The sequence below is a fragment of the Bos indicus genome, chromosome 11 (genome assembly GCF_029378745.1).
Source record: "Bos indicus isolate NIAB-ARS_2022 breed Sahiwal x Tharparkar chromosome 11, NIAB-ARS_B.indTharparkar_mat_pri_1.0, whole genome shotgun sequence".
In the NCBI taxonomy this organism is placed as follows: Eukaryota; Metazoa; Chordata; class Mammalia; order Artiodactyla; family Bovidae; genus Bos; species Bos indicus.
In genome coordinates this window covers 71,902,291-71,921,357 of record NC_091770.1, presented here as the reverse complement: position 1 = coordinate 71,921,357, position 19,067 = coordinate 71,902,291, and the positions used below count along the sequence as shown (strand labels likewise).

General features: G+C 43.3%; 1 protein-coding gene across 6 annotated transcripts in view; it reads left to right on the top strand.

The window, feature by feature from the left end:
• Nucleotides 1-19,067, top strand: part of ZNF512 (zinc finger protein 512) — a 73,867-nt gene that overhangs the window by 24,370 nt on the left and 30,430 nt on the right. For 4 of the 6 annotated variants that reach the window (XM_070798107.1, XM_070798110.1, XM_070798108.1 and 1 more), the window contains exon 1: nucleotides 18,443-18,601. In XM_070798107.1, coding sequence (XP_070654208.1) covers nucleotides 18,572-18,601 — 30 coding nt within the window. In that variant the 5' untranslated portion in view covers nucleotides 18,443-18,571. Of the gene's footprint in view, nucleotides 1-323; nucleotides 18,602-19,067 lie in introns of those variants that run through there. The other 2 variants (XR_011569136.1, XM_070798109.1) reach the window with 2 other exon arrangements.

Sequence of the window (19,067 nt, the reverse complement as noted above, 5' to 3'; positions counted from 1 at the left end):
GAGTGAAGGAGGGAGGGAGGGAGAGAGGGAAGGAGGAAGAGAGAGGGGGAGGGAGAAGAAAGATGGTTAGTTAGTTTTTGTAGTGGGGCAAAGTTTAAGAACCACTGGTCTGTGAATCATTTCTGATTAGAATGGGGACAAATGCCTCCCTTTTTCCTGGTGGAGGAATTCTTTCCATAAATAAGCAATTGATGTTGGGGAAAGCAAGCTTTTTTGTTTTCCCTCAGTCCAAAATATTTTGCATTCAAAATGGCCATTGTCTTTCCATTTTCCTACTTTTTCCTGTTTCAAAACAAATGGGAACTTTTCTCTTTATTTCTTAGATCAAGTCTTATGGAATTGGGTTTGCCTGAACCACAGGATATGATTTCTTCTTCCACCTCCTCTGTTTTTGTGGCTCAGGAGCCTGTCCTACCCTGTTGTGACTGTAAGAATGCAGAACATTCTACTGACAGTAGCATCTCCTCTGGATCATCCTACAGCTCGAGCCTGTCTCACCTTCCCGTCTTTTCTGAAGAAACAACTTGGCAATTCCGGAGCCATAGTTTACCTATTTTACCCCAAAATCAACCTCCTGTGTTCAGGAACCAAGGCACATCTCAGCCTTCTTTTATGCTTTCAGAGCTTGGGAAATCAGAACTTTTTCAGAATTTGGAAACTCTTTCATCCTTAAGCCCTCAAAGCACTTTTATCAACTCTCTTTTTGAATCTCCAGATCTCCACAGACAAGAAGAAAAAACAAAGGATAAGAGAAGAAGCAAGAGTGATTTGACATCAGATCATAAGCCAAATATTATCTTCAAAGAGAGACCACTATTGTCAGGGTCAGCTCCAATCCAGCTCTCTCCTTTGGCTAGGTGGGAGTTAGAGGGACATATGGCTTGGAAGGTTTGTACTTTGCGGGAACAAACAGTGCCTCTGCCTGTGAGGGAATCATGGGCAATGCTGAATTATTTAACTGAGGTGCAAGGAGGAGTCCCTGAACCAGAGAAACCCCAAATCCAGTTATCTATGCCCATTCATCAAAGCACTGAGCAAAATATCAACAATGAATCCCCAGACCTTCCATCTCTTCAGCTCCAAAGGAACACTGGGGTGGAATCTGGATTAAATAGAACAGAAACAAGAATTTCTCAGACTCTTATCTCAGGTAAGCAGTCACAACCTGGAGATGGCCCCCAAATCCTTGAATCCAGGCCATTAATGACATCAATAGATATTCTACTTCCCAAAAGCTTAGGAGCTGACATCACTCAAGAGGAAATGACTTTACTGAAGAAGGACCCAAAACATGTGCTAGAGCTTAATATAAAGCAGAGGGTCTTAGGTCTTCCAGAAAAAAGGATACAACCGCAACAGACCCAGGTGCCTAATATGGAGCTGACCCCACAGCTACCATACCAAGTCACAGATAGTGTGAAAGTTACTCCACTGGCATTACTTCAAGTCATGGATTCAATGGGGATGATTCCAGATTCACATTCAGAAGTGATAGAATCTGTGGGTTTGTTCCAATGGCCACCAAATGAAGTTGAAAAACCAATGGAAGCCATGGAAACAGTGCATGTAAGCCAAAAACCATCATATCAAGTCATTAAATCAGTGGAGGTAACCCCAAGACCTCAGCAGCAAGTTATGGAATCAAGAAAGATAACTTCAAGACAGTTGAATCAAGTAATAGATAATGTGAAGGTAACTCCAATAGCATTGCTTCAAGTCATGGATTCTATGGGGATGATTAAAAAATCACATCCACCTATCATACAGTCAATGGGAATGACCCCAACAATGCAATATCAAGTTATGGAGTCAGTAAAAAGGAGTACATTGTTGGACCATCAAGTCATACAACCAGGAAAGATGAATCCAAGACTACAACATGCAGTCATAGAAACTGTGGAAATAACCCCAGGGCCACATAAAGTTATGCAATCAGTTCATGTAACATCAAGGCCACAAAGTCAAGTCGCAGAATCACTGAAGATTACTCCAGGGCCAATATGTCAAAATATGAAATCATTTGAAACGATCCCAAGGCCATTGCATCAAGTGATGGATTACATGAAAGTGACTCCAATAGCACTATTACAAGCTATGGATTTTATGGGGATAATTCCACCAACAAAGTCACATGTTATAGAATCTGGGGGTTTGATCCCAGATACACAGTCTCAGATTGCAAATTTAACCCCAAGGGCAATTCAATCAGATTGTTTGACTTCAAGCTCTTTTACTACTATTGGTACATTTGGAGTGGTAGAATCTGTGGGCTTACCTCCAAAGCCACCACATAAAGTCATGGAATCAGGAGGAGTGATTCCAATATCTCAAGCCAACTCCAGGAGTCTGGAGTTGACTCCTGGGTCATGTATTCAAGTGCCAGACTTTGAGGGGATGACTCCACAACCATATAATCAAGGCACAGAATCTATGGCATTAACACCAGGGCCATCTCATCAAGTCACAGAGTCTTCGAGGTTGACCCCAGGGCATCAAATTCTGGAGTATTCAGAGATGAGTCCAAGGCAAAGTCATCATGTAATAGAAACTATGGAGTTGACCTCTGACCCCTGGATAAAAATGGAGAAATCTGCAGAGGTGACACATTCACATCATCAAATGATGGAATCTTTAGGGACAATCCCAAGGTCACTGGGTACAGGTACAAAATCTATGGGAATGAGCCAAAAGGCACTGCCTCAAGTCACAGAATCTGCAGAAATGTCCACTACATCAGTTCCAGATGTGAACTATAGAGAGATGAAATCAATTCCACAACTTAAGGTTATGGGTTCTATGACGTTATCCCCAAGACTGCAAAATTTGAAGTCTGGGAAACTGGTTTTGGCACCAGAGTCACAAAATATAAAATCTGTAGACATAACCACAGGTTCAGTCCCAGAACTGGGAAATTACACACAGCCAGTCTCAACTGTGAACTCTATAGAACTGGCCACAGAACCAGAATGGCAGAGTGTAAAACCTGAGGAGTTGGCCACCACACCACAGGGGCAAAATGAGAAATCTGTGCAGTCAGCCCCAGGGGCTCAGCTTCATGGTGTGAAATCTATCCAACTGATGCTGGGACCCCAACAACAAAGTAAAAAATCTACTGGGTTAGTCCCAGCACCACAGTTGCAAAGTAAGAAATCTATAGATCTGGTCCCCAGTTCACAGTTGCAAGGTATGGAATATGTTCATTTGGCTCTACCATCAGAGTTTCCAGGTATAAAAACTGTGGAATTGTCTCCAAGAATAGTACAAAAAGATATGAAACCTATGGAGTTGGCCCCAAAGCCGTGGTCACAGGATATAAGATCTGAGGAGACAGCCCCAATACCATTGCGTGAAGATGTAAAAACTCCTCAAATGGTAGAAAGTACAAGACTGACTCTTGAGACAAAGGTAGAAGGTATGAAATATGAAGAACTGATCCCAGGAGCACACATTCAAGCAGTAAAATCTGTAGAGGTAGACTCCAGACCAAATCATCAAGTCACAGAACCTGAAGGGATGATCTCACGGTATCAAGCTTCAGAATCTTTAGGGATGATCTCAGAACCAGGATATCCAGAAACAGAAGCAAAGCTAACCCCTGACACTGGTCACCATGGGAAAGAGTCTATGGGGTTGATACAATCATTTTTAGGAAGTACCCCCAGGTCACTGAGCCAAGCATCTATGCAGATGAACTCAATGTCATTCAGGAGCACTCTTGAGCCAATGTTCCAAAGTGTGAGAGCCATGGACAAAACTCCAATGTCACAGCACATGACACAAGAATCTCTGGAGTTGGTACTAGGATCAGAGATGCAAGGTATGAAATCAAACATGTTGACCCCAGAATCTCAAGATATGAAGTTTGTTCATCCAAATCTAGGACCATATTCAGAAGTTATGAATTATGAGAAGCTGATCTCAGAACCACAATTTCAAAATGTGAAATCTGTGTCATTGACCTCAGAACCACAGTCCACAAGTATAAAACCTGAGGAGTTGACTCTAGGGCCATTAAGGCATGATGATTTTGTGGATTTACACGTACCACTGGAAGAATCTAGTAGGTTAATTCCTGAGTCACAGTTACAACATGTTGAATCAAGGAAAGTGACCATGGAATTACATTTACAAGGATTAAAATCTGTGGGTCTAACTTCCAGACCAAGGCATCAAGACATACCATCTACAGAGTTAGCTGCTGAGATCTGGCCACAAGAGGAGGAATCTGTAGTCTTGAAACCTGGTGGTGTGATGCCCAGGCCGTATTTTCAAAAATTTTCAGAGTTGACTCCAGGTCAAGACCATCAAGACACAGAAACTGTAAGACTGATTTCTGAGGCTTTGCCCCAAGTTAATTTGCCCCAATTAATGCAAAAACCAACAGATCAAGTTATAGAATCTGCAAGAATGACTCCTCTAAGGCCACATCTTCAAGATACAGAATCATCTGAGATACCCTTAAGGTCAGAATATGCAAACACAGAAACTGTGGGGTTAGCAACATTTCCAGTTGAAAACATCCAGGAGGTAATACCAGTACAACCATATTCAGAAAAAGGATCTCTGGAGTTGACTTTAGAACCAAGGATGCAATATGAGATATCAGAGCCACTACTACAAAATTTGAAACATGTGAAGCTAACCTCTGAGTCATCCCCATTAGTGGTGGAATCTAAACAGTTTATTACAGGACCAAAACCACAAGTTACAGAGTTGACTCCAGAGCCACAGCTCCAGGAAGTAACATTCAGGCAGTTGGAGTCAGAGCCAAAACTACAAGACGTGAAATATGTTAATTTAATTCAACAGCCAACTACTACCAAAATGGTAGAATCAGAGAAGCCAATACAAGAGCCAGTCCTACAAAGTATGATACCAGAGGAACTGACTCAGGAGGTACAGCTCCAAGGTGAGTCCCTGGGACCACAGTTGCATAGCGTAAGATTTTCAGAGTTACGTCCTAAACCACCACTTCAAGGAGAAAGACTTTTAGATTTAATCTCAGGGTCTCCACATCACAGTGTGACATCTGATGAATTGACCCCAGGTTCCCCAATGCAAGAAATAAAATTGTCAGATTGTACCCCAGGACCAAAGCATCAAAGTGTTGTATCTATACAGTTGATGGCAAAACCACAAACTCAAAGTACAAAATTCATGGAACTAAGCTCAGGACCGTGCTTACAAGGTGTTAGATTTTCTGATCTGACTCCAGACCCAAAGCATCAAGGTTTTGAACATGTACAGTTAATGCCAGGAACACAGCTTCAAGATACAAAGGCTGTAGGATTTGTAACAGAGTCATCTTTGCAGTTAAGTCAAGGGCTCCTGGTTGAAAATATGAAACCTATTCTGTCTGTTGAAGGGTCACAGTTTAACAGCATGAAATCAGTGAAATTGACCTCAGAACTTCAAGATATGAAATCTGAGGAACTGAACCTAGGGTCAAGGCAGCAAGATGTCAAATTTTCTGAATTGACCTCAGGGCCAAAGCTTCAAGGTGTCAAATTTGGGAAGCAAATCCCAGAATCACCATTTCATAGTGTGACTTCCATGGAGACAGCTCTAGAGTTAGGGCTTCAGGATTCTAAATCAGCAAAGATGTCTCCAGGGCTTCAAGGTGTGAAACAGGTGGGGCCATGGCTACAAGATGTCAAATTTTGTGATCTAACATCAGGAGTTCAGTCTCAAGGTGTGAAATCCTCTGAGTTAAATTCAGGGCCACAACTACAATATGTGAAGATTTTTGAGTTAACTCCAGAACCAATGATGCAAGGAGAAAGATCTATGAAGTTGGCCTCAGGACCTGAGCAGCAAGGGGTTAAGCCTGAGATGTTAGGGCCAAAGCCACTGTTTCAAGGCATAAAATGTGAAGCATCAGACCAAATGTCAAGCTTTGAAGGTGACATTTCTTATAAATTAGTTTCAGAGCCACAGAGACCAGATGTAAAATCTATGGAGGTGTCTCCTGGACTCCAGTTGCCAAGTGTAAACTTTTCTGAGTTGACCAGAAGACCACTGTTACAAGTTATGAAATCTTCTGGATTGACCCAAAGACCACAGATGCAAGATGTAAAACCTGCAGCAAGGACCCCAATCTCAGAGGTTGAAGGTTTACAATCTGAGGCACTAATGCCAGAACCACAGCTGGAAGATACAAAATCTGTGAAGTTAACCCCAGGACCACATTTAGGAAGTATGAAATCTATTCAGTTAATATCAAAGCCACAATTGGGAAATGTTAAATCTATGGTGTTAACCCCTGGGTCACAGGGGGAAGATGTGAAACCGGTAGAGGTGACCCCAGGCTCAAAACTTCATGGTTTAATATCTGAGTTGCTGTCCTCTGAGTCAGAGTTTAAAGATGTAAACTCTGCAGTCTTAACTCCAGGACAACATCCAAGAGGTATGAAATCTACATTGCTAACCCCAAGTCCACAGCCGGAAGGTAAAAAATCTGTGGAGATAACCTCAGGACCACCGAGAGAAGATGTCAAATCTGTGAAACTCACCTCAGACTCCAAGCTTCAAGGTGTGAAATCTGATGTGTTGGCACTGTCCTTAAGAAATCAAGGATTAAAAACTGTGACGTTCATCCCAAGAACGCAACTGCAAGATGTGAAAGCTGTGGAATTGAAACTTGGGCCAAGGATGCAAGATGAGAATTCTGTGTTTTTGGCACCATGGTCATTGCTGCAAGGGCCTAAACTGCAAGGTATGAAACCTCAGGAATTGACAAATTTGACAAAGCCCCAAATGCAAGATATGAAAATTCTGCAGCTAACCCCATGTCCAAAGCTTCAAAGTTTAAAACCTGTAGAGAAGACTCCAGATCAAGAGCTGCAATTTGCAAAACCTATGAAGTTGACCTCAAGGCCAAAGAAGCAGGTAGTAAAATCTGTGAATGCAAGCAGAAGACAAAAGTTTCAAGGAGTAAAATCTGTGGATTTAGCCCCAAAGCAACAGTTTCAAGAGACGGCAATTGTGAACTTAACTCCTGGGCCAAAACAGGTTGGTGAGATATCTGTAATCTCATCAGAGCAGCAATGTGTGAATTCAGAGTCACTGAAGAGAGGGTCTAAGTCAGAAGATGGGATGTCTTTGGAGTTAATTCCAGAGCTAAAATTTAAAGATGGAAAATTAGTAGATCTCAACTTTGAATTACAGTTGAAAGGTAGGGAATCATCTGAATTGACTCCAGAATCAAATATTCAAGGTATAAAATCTAAAAAGTTAAAACTTGAACCACAGTTGCAAAGTATGAAGTCTCCCAAGTTGACCCCAGGACCACAGTTACACCAAGTAAAATCCTCAAAGTCAACTTCAGAGCCACAGCTTCAAGGTGTGAAAACCACTGAGTTTAAACAAGAGCCACAGCCTGAGACTATGAAACATATTCAGTGGATACCAGGATATGAGTTCCAAGACGTGAAATCTGCAGGGTTAAATCTTAAGCCACAACCTCAAGGTGGCAAATTTGTAGAGTTGAAATATTCAACACAGTTAAGAGATGTGAAGTCATCTGCATTGCATCTGGGGCCAAAAATTCAAGGTGCAGCATATATGAAGTTTAACCTCAGGCCACAGTTGAAGAGGGTGAAAACTCCTGAGTTGTCTCCAGGACCACAGATGCAAGAAGGAAAAGTTTTGGCATCAACTTCAGAGCCACAGTTTCAAGGTATGAAAATTGTGGAGCTAAACCAAAAGCCAGAGTTTGGAAGTATGAAAACTGTTCAGTGGATGCCTGCACCAATGTTTCAAGGTGTGAAATCTCTGCTAAATCTTGAGTTGCAACCTCAGTGTGTCAAACCAACAGAGTTGATACAGTTGAGAGATACGAAGTCATCTGTATTGACCCCAGGGCCAAAGCTTCAGGATGTACAATCTTTGACATCACTCCAAGAGTCTCAGGCTCAAGGTCTCAATGTGAAACCCTGTCTACAGTTTAGCAGAATGAAATCATGTGACTTGACTTCCAAGTCAAAGCTCTGTGATATAAAATCTATGATGTTCAAATCTAGGCTTCACTTGCAAGATGGCGAATCTCCTTCATTGACCCCAGGACCATGGCATCAAGAAGTGAAACCATTACAGTCAGCCCCAGGAACACAGCTTCAAGGTGTGAAGTCTCCACTGCTTACACAAGAGCCACAGTTTCCTGAGGTGAAATCTGAGGTATTAAGCCAAGGGTCACAATTACAAAGTGATAAAACTATAGAGTTGAACTCCCCACTACACTTGAAAAGTATGAAGTCATCTGAGTTGACTCTTCAGCCAAAGCTTCAGGGCATGAAATCTGAGGATTTCAACACTGGGCCACAGTGGCAAGGTCTAAAATCTTCTGAGGTACCGTTTGAGACAAAGTCCCAAGACAAGAAAGTTACTGAGCTAATCCCTGGCTCACAGTTGCAAGGTACAATGTTTTCTAAATTGACTGTGGGGACAAAGACTCAAGGTATCAAATATACAGATTTTGACCCTGGGTCACTGTTACAAGGTGTAAACTCTTCTGGGTGGACCTCAAAGGCCAAGCTTCAAGATGTAAAACATAAAGAATTTAGCCCCCGTCCCCAGCTGCAAGTTCTAAAATCTTCTGAGCTGATCCCGGCATCAAAACTTCAAAATGTGAAATTGGTGTTCAACTCTGAGTCACAATTTCAAGGAGAGAAATCTTCTCAATTAATCTCAGACTCAAATTTACAAGATGTGGAATCTGCAAAGTCCAAATCTGGGCCACCATCGCAAGGTGTGAAATCTGAGTTGACACTGGGGACAAAGCTTCAAAAAGTGAAATCAGTGGAATTCAAGTCAGGTCCACAGTTGCAAGATATAAAATCTTCCAAGTGGATCACGGGTATAAAGCTTCAAGGTGTAAAATCTATGAATTTCAGGTCTGGATCAAACTTGCAGGGTGTGAAATTGTCTGAAGTTATCCCAAGGGAGAAGCTTCAGGGTGTGAAGTCTCTAGACCTGAAACCTAGTCCAAAGTTACAAGGTGCAAAATCTGATTTGACTCTGAGGAGAAAGATTCCAGTTGTGAGATCAGTAGAGTCAGACTCCGGCCAACACTTAAAAGATATGAAATGTTCTGAACTGATTATGGGTCTAAAGCTTCAAGATGTAAAATCTAAAGGGTTAAATTCTAGACCACACTTTCAAAGTATGAAATCTTCTGAAGCGGTCTTAGGGACAATGCTTCAGGAAGCACAATCAATGTTCAACTCTGAACCACAGATACAAAGTAAAAAATGTTCTGAATTGATTCAAGGGACAAAGCTTCAAGATGAAAAATTCTTAGAGTTCAATCATGGACTGAAGTTACAATGTGGGAAATCTGATTTAACCCAGAAGAGGGAACTTCAAGGTGTGAAATCACTGGAGTTCAACCCTCAACCACAGAGACAGGGTGAGAAATCTGATTTGGGGCTAGGGTGGAGGCTTCAAGATTTGAAATCTGTTGTTCCATGTCTGCAAGGTGTGACATCCTCAGAGTTAACACCAAAGACAAAGCTTCAAAGTGGAGAATCTATAGAATTCATCACCAGGCCAATGTGGCAAGATATGAAACCTTTTGAATTGACTCTTGGTACAAAGGTACAAGATGTGAAATCTTTGGGGTTCAACTCAGCTCCACAGTTACAAGATAGAAAATTATCTATGTTGACATCAAAGGCACACCTTCAAGGTGTGAAATCTATGGAATTCAACCCTGTGGCAGAGTTGCAAGGTGCAAAATCTTCTGGGCCTATAAAGCTTCAATTGATGAACTCTATAGAAGTCAGTCCTAGCCTAGAATTTCAGGTTGCAAAATTCTGTAAGTTGGCCTTGGAATCAAAGATTCACAGTGGGATATCGTCTAAGAGCAATGCTAGAAAGCAAAAGCAAGATGAGAAATCGTGTAAGTTGAATCCATGGGAAGAGCTTCAAAATGTAAAAGTCATGGTGTTCAGTCCTAGGACACATTCACAACATATAAAATCTTCAGAATCATGCAAAAGGACAAAGCTTAAAAATGTGAAATCTTTGGAATTCAATCCTGACCAACAGCTACAAGATATGAAATCTTCTGATTTGAGTCTGGGAACAAGTCACCAAGGTATTCAATCTTTAGAGTTCAATCCTGGACCACAGTTGCAAGAGGTAAAATCTGAGTTGAGCACAGAAACTAAGCTTTCAGATGAGAAATTGCTGGAATTCAACCATGAGCCTAAATTACAAGGTGGGAGATGCTCTAAACTGAAGCCAGGGCCACAACTTCAATGTGTGAATTATATACCATTCAACACTGGGTCACAAGTGCAAGATAAAAAATCTTCAGAGTTGAATCCCAGTACGGAGCTTCAAGGTAGAAAATCTAAGGTGCTCTGCGTTGGGCCAGATTTGCAAGGTGTGAATTCTTCTGCATTCATTTCAGAACCAAAACTTCAGTGTGTAAATCCAACTGGATGCAAGCCTGGGTCACATTTGCAAGGTACAAGCTCTTCTGAATTAACTTCAGTTTCAAAATTTCAAGGTATGGAGTCTTCTAAGTTAAATTCAGGGACTGAGCTTCAAAGTGAGACATCTATGGTGTTCAACCCTGGACCACATTGCCAAGGTCTGAAAGGAGCAAAATCATCGGAGCTGACTTCAGGGAAAAAATGTCAACATATGGGATCTGAGGAGAGACTAAGCACAAAGAATCAGTGTGAGACATCTATGGTGTTCAACCCTGGACCACACTGCCAAGGTTTGAAACCTGAATTGAGTCCAGAGTCAAAGTTTCTAAATGTAACACCCAAAGAATGCAACCCTGGGCCACAGATGCAGTGTGCAAATTCTGAGTTGAATCCAGAGCCAAAATCACAATGTTTAAATTCTATGGGTTGCAAATGTGGGCCACTCTTGCAAGGTATAAAATCCCTTGAGTTGACTTCAGGGGAAAAATGTCAATATATGGGAACTGAAATGAATCCAGGCACAGAGAATCAATGTGAGACATCTATGGTGTTCAATCTTGGACCACACTGTCAAGGTCTGAAATCTGAATTGAGTCCAGAGTCAAAGTTTCTAAGTGTAGCACCCACAGAATGCAACCCTGGGCCATGGATGCAGTGTGCAAAGTCTTTTAAATTGAATTCAGAACCAAAATTACAATGTTTAAATTCTATGGGTTGCAAATGTGCGCCACCCTTGCAAGGTATAAAATCCCTTGAGTTGACTTCAGGGGAAAAATGTCAAAATATGGGGTCTGAAGTGAAACCATGTACAGGGAATCAATGTGAGACATCTATGGTGTTCAATCCTGGACCACACTGCCAAGGTTGGAAATCTGAATTGAGTCCACAGTCAAAGTTTCTAGGTGTAACACCCACAGAATGCAACCCTGGGCCACAGATGTGGTATGCAAAGTCTTCTAAGTTGAATCCAGAGCCAAAATCACAATGTTTAAATTCTATGGGTTGCAAATGTGGGGCATCTTTGCAAGGTATAGAATCCCTTGAGTCAACTTCAGGGAAAAAATGTCAAAATATGGGATTTGAAGTGAAACCATGTACAGGGAATCAATGTGAGACATCTATGGTGTTCAACCCTGGGCCACATTGCCAAGGTCTGAAATCTAAATCGATTTCAGGGTCAAAGTTTCTAAGTGTAACACCCATAGGATGCAACTGTGGCCCACAGATACAGTGTGAAAATTCTTCTGAGCTGAATCCAGAGCCAAAATTACAATGTGTAGATTCTATGAAGTACAAATGTCGGCCACCCTTGCAAGGTATAAAATCTCCTGAGTTAACTTCAGGGACAAAATGTAAAGGTAAGAAATCTTCTGATTTTAATCCAGGGCCAGAACTTGAAGGTATAAAATCTATTATGTTCAATCCTGTGCAGGATTTACAAAACATAAAATGTGAATTGACTCCAGGGACAAAGTCTCAAGGTAGAACCTCAACAAAGTTCAACTCTGGCCCACAGCAGCAAGGTGTAAATTCTACTGGGTTGAATTCAGGGATAGAACTTCAATACTTAAGTTCTGTAAAGTCTAATCCAGGGCCACAGATGCATGGTATGAAACCCTCTGGGCCAGAATCTCATGGTACAAAATCTATGTTGTTCAACCTGGAATCACACTTGCAAGAAGCAAAATCTCCTGAGTTAACTTCAGGGACAAAGTTTCCAGAAGTCCAATTTTTGGTCAATCATGCTGGGTCAGAGCAACAAGTTGTGCAGTCTGTGTTCACTTTGGGCCCTCAGTTAAATGTTATGAAACCTATGTTATTTTTACCAGAGCAACTGTTTGAAGATATAAAATCTATGAAGATGAACAAAGAGCCACTGCTTTGTGGTACCAATTCTACAAAACTGATTTCAGACTCTGAGCTTCAGAATTTGAAATGGAATGTGTTTGCTCTAGAGCCATGTTTTCAAAAAGTGAAATCTATGGAATTAAATTCAGGGCCACATCCTCAAGGTATGAATTGTGAGGAGTTGCCCTCACACCTCAGGCAGCATAGTATAAGATCTGTGGTCTTTGCACCAGAGCCATGTTTTCAAGATGGGAAACCTCTGGAGTTGAAACCAGAGACACAACCTCAAGATGTGAATTCTAATAAACTGATTTCTTGCTTCAGGCAGAAATCTGTAGTGTCTGTATCAGTGCCATGTTCTCAGGATGTGAAATCTATGAAGTCAAACCTACTGCCCCAATCTCAAAGTGTAAATTTTTTAGGATCATCATCATGTCTCAGGTCACAATGTGTTAAATCTGAGATCTCTGCACCAGAGCCATGTCTTCAAAATATGAAATCTGTAGAGTTGACACCAGGGTCTCAAGAACAAGGCATGAATTGCCAGGAGCTGACTTCAGGATTGCAAGGTGTCAAATCAGGAATCTCGGCACCAGAGTCAACTAAGAACTTCATACCAGGACCAATGTTGACTAGTGTCAAATTTTCAAATTTGTCTCCAGAATCACAGCAACAAGGTGTGAAACATTTGGAGTTTACTCCAGAACCAAAGTTGCAAAGCACAAGGCATGCAAAATCATCTTCAGTGTCTCTGCAACAAGCTATAAAACCTGTGGAGTTAGCATCAGAGTCACTGTTTCAAAGACCAAAATCTGAGGATCTAACTCCAAGAACAAGCTCTCAAATGATGGGCTCCTCTGAAATCATCCCTAGGCCAGGGCATCACTTTATAGAACATGAAGAGATGATTCCAAAGCCAATGCATCGAGTCCCTAAATCTGTTAGTTTGACTTCAATACCAATTTATCAAGTTACAGATTCTTCAAAAATGGCAAAAAGTTTGGCACATCAAGACACAGAAACTATAGAGAAATCTGTGAAGTTGACCCAAAAGCCAAAAGGAAAAGCCATGAAAGCTTCAGGAATGCCTCTGAAACTAGATCTTCAAGTACCAGAATTTGTTGATCTGACTCCAGTGCTAAGGAATCAAGATTCAAAATCCTTAAAATTAACACCAAAGAAAAGCCACCGAATCCTGGAAACTCTGGAGTTGCTCTCTCAGTCAGGGTCCCAAGTTAAGGAGTTACATACAGGGCAGCTGCAGCAAGTTGTGGAATCTGAAGGGATGACTTCAGGACCCAAGGATCACACTACAGAAACTATGGGGTTGACCTTCAAGACAAAGCTGAAAGGGGAGGAATTTCTTGGAAGGAGTCCAAAACCAATAAATAAAACCACTGATGCAGAGAGATATTCAAGGCCCTACCCTCAAGCCCAGGAATCTGTGGAGGTGATCTCCGCGCAAAAACTGCCAAGGGGAGAGTCTATAGCATTGATTACAAAGGCATTTCAAGATGTCCCAGAATCTTCAGAGATGACAGAAGGGATACGATATCAAGTTCCTGGGTCTATAGGTTTGACCTCTAAGCGATTCCTAAAGGCAAAGCCAACAGGTCAAGTTGCAGGATACGCAGAATCTGCAGAGGTCACCACTGAGACATGGCAACAAGGGGAGGGAAAAATGAAGCTTACACAGTCACAGAATCAAAGTATGAAATATTCAGAAACAGCCCCAGGACTACTGGGTCAAATTACAGAATTCATGAGGATTAGTCCAAAGCCACTAGAACAAGTCACAAACTCTACAAAGACACAGCTTCAAGTTGCTCAAGCAATAGGGGTAAAGCCAGTAGCTCCCATCAGAGTTGCTACACCTGTGAAAGTGACTCCTGGGCCACCATATCAAGTTGTGAAGTCTGTAACGTTAACATCATGGCCAAACTCTCAAATGGTAGACTGTGCTGAGTTGACTTCAAAACCACAAGATGTGAGACCTTCAGAGTTTACCTCAGGCTTAAGGTTGCAAAATGCAAAATTTAAGAAATTAAGCACAGAACCAAAGTACCAAACTTTGAAAAGAATGGATTTGACAGGGTTTCAAATTGTAAAGACTATGGGGCCACCACTGCAAATTGTAAAATCTGAGGAATTAGCACCAGGGCCAATTCCCCAGATTGCAGAACCAATAGGAGTGGGGCTTAAGGCAACAAATTACTTGGATTTATTCCCAAGGCTACATCTTCAAGAACCAGTAGAATCTATAGAATTAACTCCAAGGCCAAATACTGAAGTGAAATCTGCAGAATTAACCACACAGCCAACATCTACACTTGAGGCACCTACAGTGTTAAATCATAAACAAGGGCTTCAGGCTGTGAAATCTACAGGGATAAAAACAGGGCCTCCTCAAGTCATGGAATCTGAGGATTTGAATTTAAGTGAGGTGTGTCAGAATAAGGACTCTGAGGAGGGATCATCAGAAGAAGAGTTACAAATAGGGAATTATTTCTCTAGGTTTCTAAACAACTCTTCAGACTCACTTAGCTCAAGTTCTGTCAGAACATCTGAATTAGATCTTTGGGATTCTGAGATGCCACAAGTATCAAATGTGTTGGATATAAAAAACCTTGTGACAGATATTTTGCAACCTGAGGAGTCTTTTATAGACCTTGATACGATACAATCTTCAACTTTTTCCTTATCCCTTCATAACCAACCCCTTGCCGAGACAGCTATTACTGTAAAAAACTCAAATTCTGAGATCCCAGGAGTGGATGTCATACCTAATGAAAGGACTAAGAGGAAACATGTGGAGGAGTCAGAGAGCTCACTCCAGAGACTCTCACAACATTCACCACAAGACTGGAGATCACCACCTAAGTTTTTCCAGGCAGAGTCAGGGGCTCAAAGAGCCCGTTCCTGGCCTGTCCTGGGCAGGCAACGGAATGTCTGGGAGAGTCGCTCCTCGAGGCCACGACTACCTAGAAAATACCTCTCCAATATGCTAATGATGGGGAATGTCTTGGGGACCACTATGGAAAGGAAGCTTTCTTCTCAAACATCTTTAACAGCAAGAGCCACTGAAGATACCTGTCAATCTATTCAGAATTTATTTGGGGTTCCAGCTGAATTGATGACATGTTCTGAGAGACTGCTTGAGAAGGGTCAAGGTACTATCTCTCAGCCTTCAGTGGTCAAAAACTACATTCAGAGACATACTTCATGCCATGGTTATGAGAAAAAAACACCTTTAAGGATATGGACACGTAGTTCCATGCCCTCCATAATACAGCACTACTCTGGGAGTAGAAAGAGAATAAAGAAAAAGTCAAAACCCTGCGATATATCTCAGGAAGTCATTCAGTACATGCCTGTTTCATGCACAGGGAGTCAGCCTCCTGCCCCAGCAAAGTCAGAGTCTTCCCTCAACATATTTTTTGCCAGGAGAGATTCTGTTCCAATGGAAGAGACTGAGAACTCACACAGTGATTCACAGACAAGGATTTTTGAGTCCCAACACTCCCTCAAGCCAAGTTATCTTCCCCAGGCCAAGACTGACTTCTCAGAACAGTTCCAGCTGCTACAAGATTTGCAACTAAAAATAGCAGCAAAACTGTTGAGGAGTCAAATACCCCCCAATGTACCTCCACCTTTAGCTTCAGGTCTGGTCCTAAAATATCCTATCTGCCTACAGTGTGGCCGATGTTCAGGATTTAATTGCTGTCATAAATTACAGGCTGCTTTTGGGCCTCACCTTCTTATTTATCCACAGCTTCAACTTGTAAGCACTCCTGAAGGCCATGGAGAGATTAGGTTACATCTTGGCTTTAGGTTGCGAACTGGTAAAAGACACCAGCTCCCAAAGTATCACAGAAGAGACAGACCAGTCACACCAAGGAGCCTTAGATCAACATCATTAAGGAAAGCCAAAGGTTATACACGAGCTTCCAAGAGTCCTACTTCTACAATAAATTTCCAGTCTGGGTCGTCCCAGGCTCCTGCTCCTATAGAAGTCCGTATCAGGCAAAGGCAATATGACAGCTCTAGCCTAATAGAAAAGACAGAAATTAGAGAGCCTGGACACTATGAGTTCACTCAAGTTCACTCTCTATCAGAGAGTGACTCTGAAAGCAATCAGGATGAAAAATGGGCTAAAGTGAGAACCAAAAAGACCTATGATTCAAAATATCCAATGAAAAGAATCCCTAAGGAAGTTAGATCACAAAATACAAAGTTCTACACAAATGGTAGAGCTATAATACAGAGTTCCTCTAGGGAATTACCAAACCAGTTAAGAAGGAAGAGGACTGGAGCATCTCAGACAACGGCCGCCTCTTTAAAAAGACAACCTAAGAAATCCTCCCAACCAAAATTTATTCAACTACTTTTTCAGGGCCTAAAGCAGGCAATTCAAGCAGCACACAGAATTATGGCTTTGGCTGGGCAGAAGCCTGAGGACACAACAAGGTCAGACTACTTCTGGTCAAGCAAAACCTACCTTCCAAAACAAAAAGCCAGAGACTACTGCTCAACAAAAGACAGCAAAAGACACAGGATGCCAACTCTCAAGCTAAGGCATTCAAACTCAGTCACCAAGCAGGAAAGCACGCAGTGGGAAGAAACAGACCAATTCAGACCAGCTCAACAACCAAAAAGGGATAGCTCTTTCCAACTCAGACCTAAGCAATTACCCAAGCCCACAGTTTCCCAAAGAAGTACCACTCTCAAAAACATCTCAACCAGCCAGTGTTTGGGTCCTGTTCAAAATGAGAGTAGTAGCAGAGATAAGAAAAACTTTAACAGAAATGAAATCTCTAACCAGGAGTCCAAGAACTTCAAACCAGGAATCAGAGTTCATGCTGCAGGGAGACTCTTACAACCTGGTTCTCTTATGAAGAGGACTTCACATAGTCACCTTAAAGGGAAACCCACACACAAGGAACGAAACCACCAGAGCTTCGGCTTCAGTAGGGAAAGAACCCCATGTTACTCTTCTGGAAGAAGCCAATACAGTCCCTCTGAGAGGGACCAGCACAGTACCTCTGAGAGGAGCCATAGAAGTACCTCTGAGAGGAGCCATAGAAGTACCTCTGAGAGGAGCCATAGAAGTGCCTCTGAGAGAAGCCACCGCAGCGCCTCTGAAAGGAGCCATCGCAGTGCCTCTGGGAGAAGCCATCGAAGCGCCTCTGAGAGGAGCCATCACAGCGCCTCTGAGAGGAGCCATCGCAGCGCCTCAGAGAGGAGCCATCGCAGTGCCTCTGAGAGGAGCCATCGCAGCGCCTCTGAGAGGAGTCATCCAAGCCCTTCTCAGAGGAGCCATCACAGTCTCTCTGAGAGGAGCTATCGAGCTCCCTCTGAGAGGAGATGTCGCAGTCCCTCTGAGAGAAGGTGTCGCAGTCCCTCTGAAAGAAGGTGTCGCAGTCCCTCTGAGAGGAGCAATCGCAGTCTCTTTGAGAAACTTCGTCGCAGTTCCTCTGAGAGGAGAGGGCACAGTGCTTCTGAGAGAAGACAGCACAAGCCCTCTGAGGGGAGCAGACAAAGTCCCTCTGAGAGGAGCCACAACAATCCCCTCAAGGAGAGACTCAAACACAGCTCCCCTAGGGAGAGGCCCAGGCATGGTTTGAGTAAAGATTTCAATAGTAACTCGAACACGTCTCCTAGAGACCACACCAAAAATCCCCAAAGGAGGGCAAGTTTGGAGGCCTGACGCTAGTAGATGGAAGAGACCCGCCCCCGTTATTCATTGCCTAGCTCAAGTCTCCCCTGAGCGGCTCTGGCTTCTTTCCTACTCGGCCAAGGCCTCTACTTCCTAAGCCCTCAGCAATGAAAGAGTTTCTTCGTCTCTCTACCTGGGGGGAGGGAGAGCGGGAATGGGTCTGTCATTTCCCTAAGATAAATAAAGGGGCAATAATTGACCTTCCTGTGCATCAAGAAAGACCACTCTTCTCGCGGGGTGGAGCCTGGGGGCGCCGGAAGGGCAGGAGAGGTTGTGCAAACCGAGGGAACGAAAGGGAGGGGCTCTCAGGCCAAAGTTGACGCTCCAAACCCCACCCCCAGTTTCCCGGGTCCCACCGCGCACTGCCGGGGCGGGGTCTCAGAGGAAAGGGGGGCTAGTCACGTGACTCGCCCCTGCCGCAGCCCCCTCGGAAGCTGCTAGGCGGAAGTAGACGTTCGCCACCGGGCTCGCGGACCCGACTCCACATCCGGGAGCGGAGAGGAGAGCGGAAGTGGCGTTGGTCTGGCCGGAGCCCTTGGGTGAATTTGTTAGGCGTGGAGAGGGAGTGATGTCTTCCAGACTCGGTGCAGTGCCCGCTGTGAGTTTCTCGGTTTGACCGTTACGCTTTAGGGGTAGCGCTGTCGAGCGCGCCACACGCGGTGCCTCGCTTTTGTCCCCTGCTCAGAGTCGGTTTTCTCAGAGCTCAGCGTAGGCCCCACCCTTCTAGGTCAGATCTATGAGCCCCCGTATTTCCCCCCCACTTCTGCTGCCCGTTCCCTACCCCCCTTGGACTAAGTTCCTCGTCAGATTACCGTTAGTCTCTATTCCTTTTACATCCTCAATGTCTCCCATATCCTTTGTCCTGTCTTTCCGCCTCCCGCGTATTCTTGGACCAGGGCTTTGAGAATGGAAGAGATGAAGGCTCTGGTGTTGTCACCTGCCTTGACCCCGTAGGTAGGGCGGCGCACTTTTCCTAAAAAGTCTTGCCTTGTTCGTTTTGCAGTAGTAGCCCCAGGAGAGCTTCAGTTCTTGGCGAAGGGGGATTCATCTTTTTGTGGTCAAGT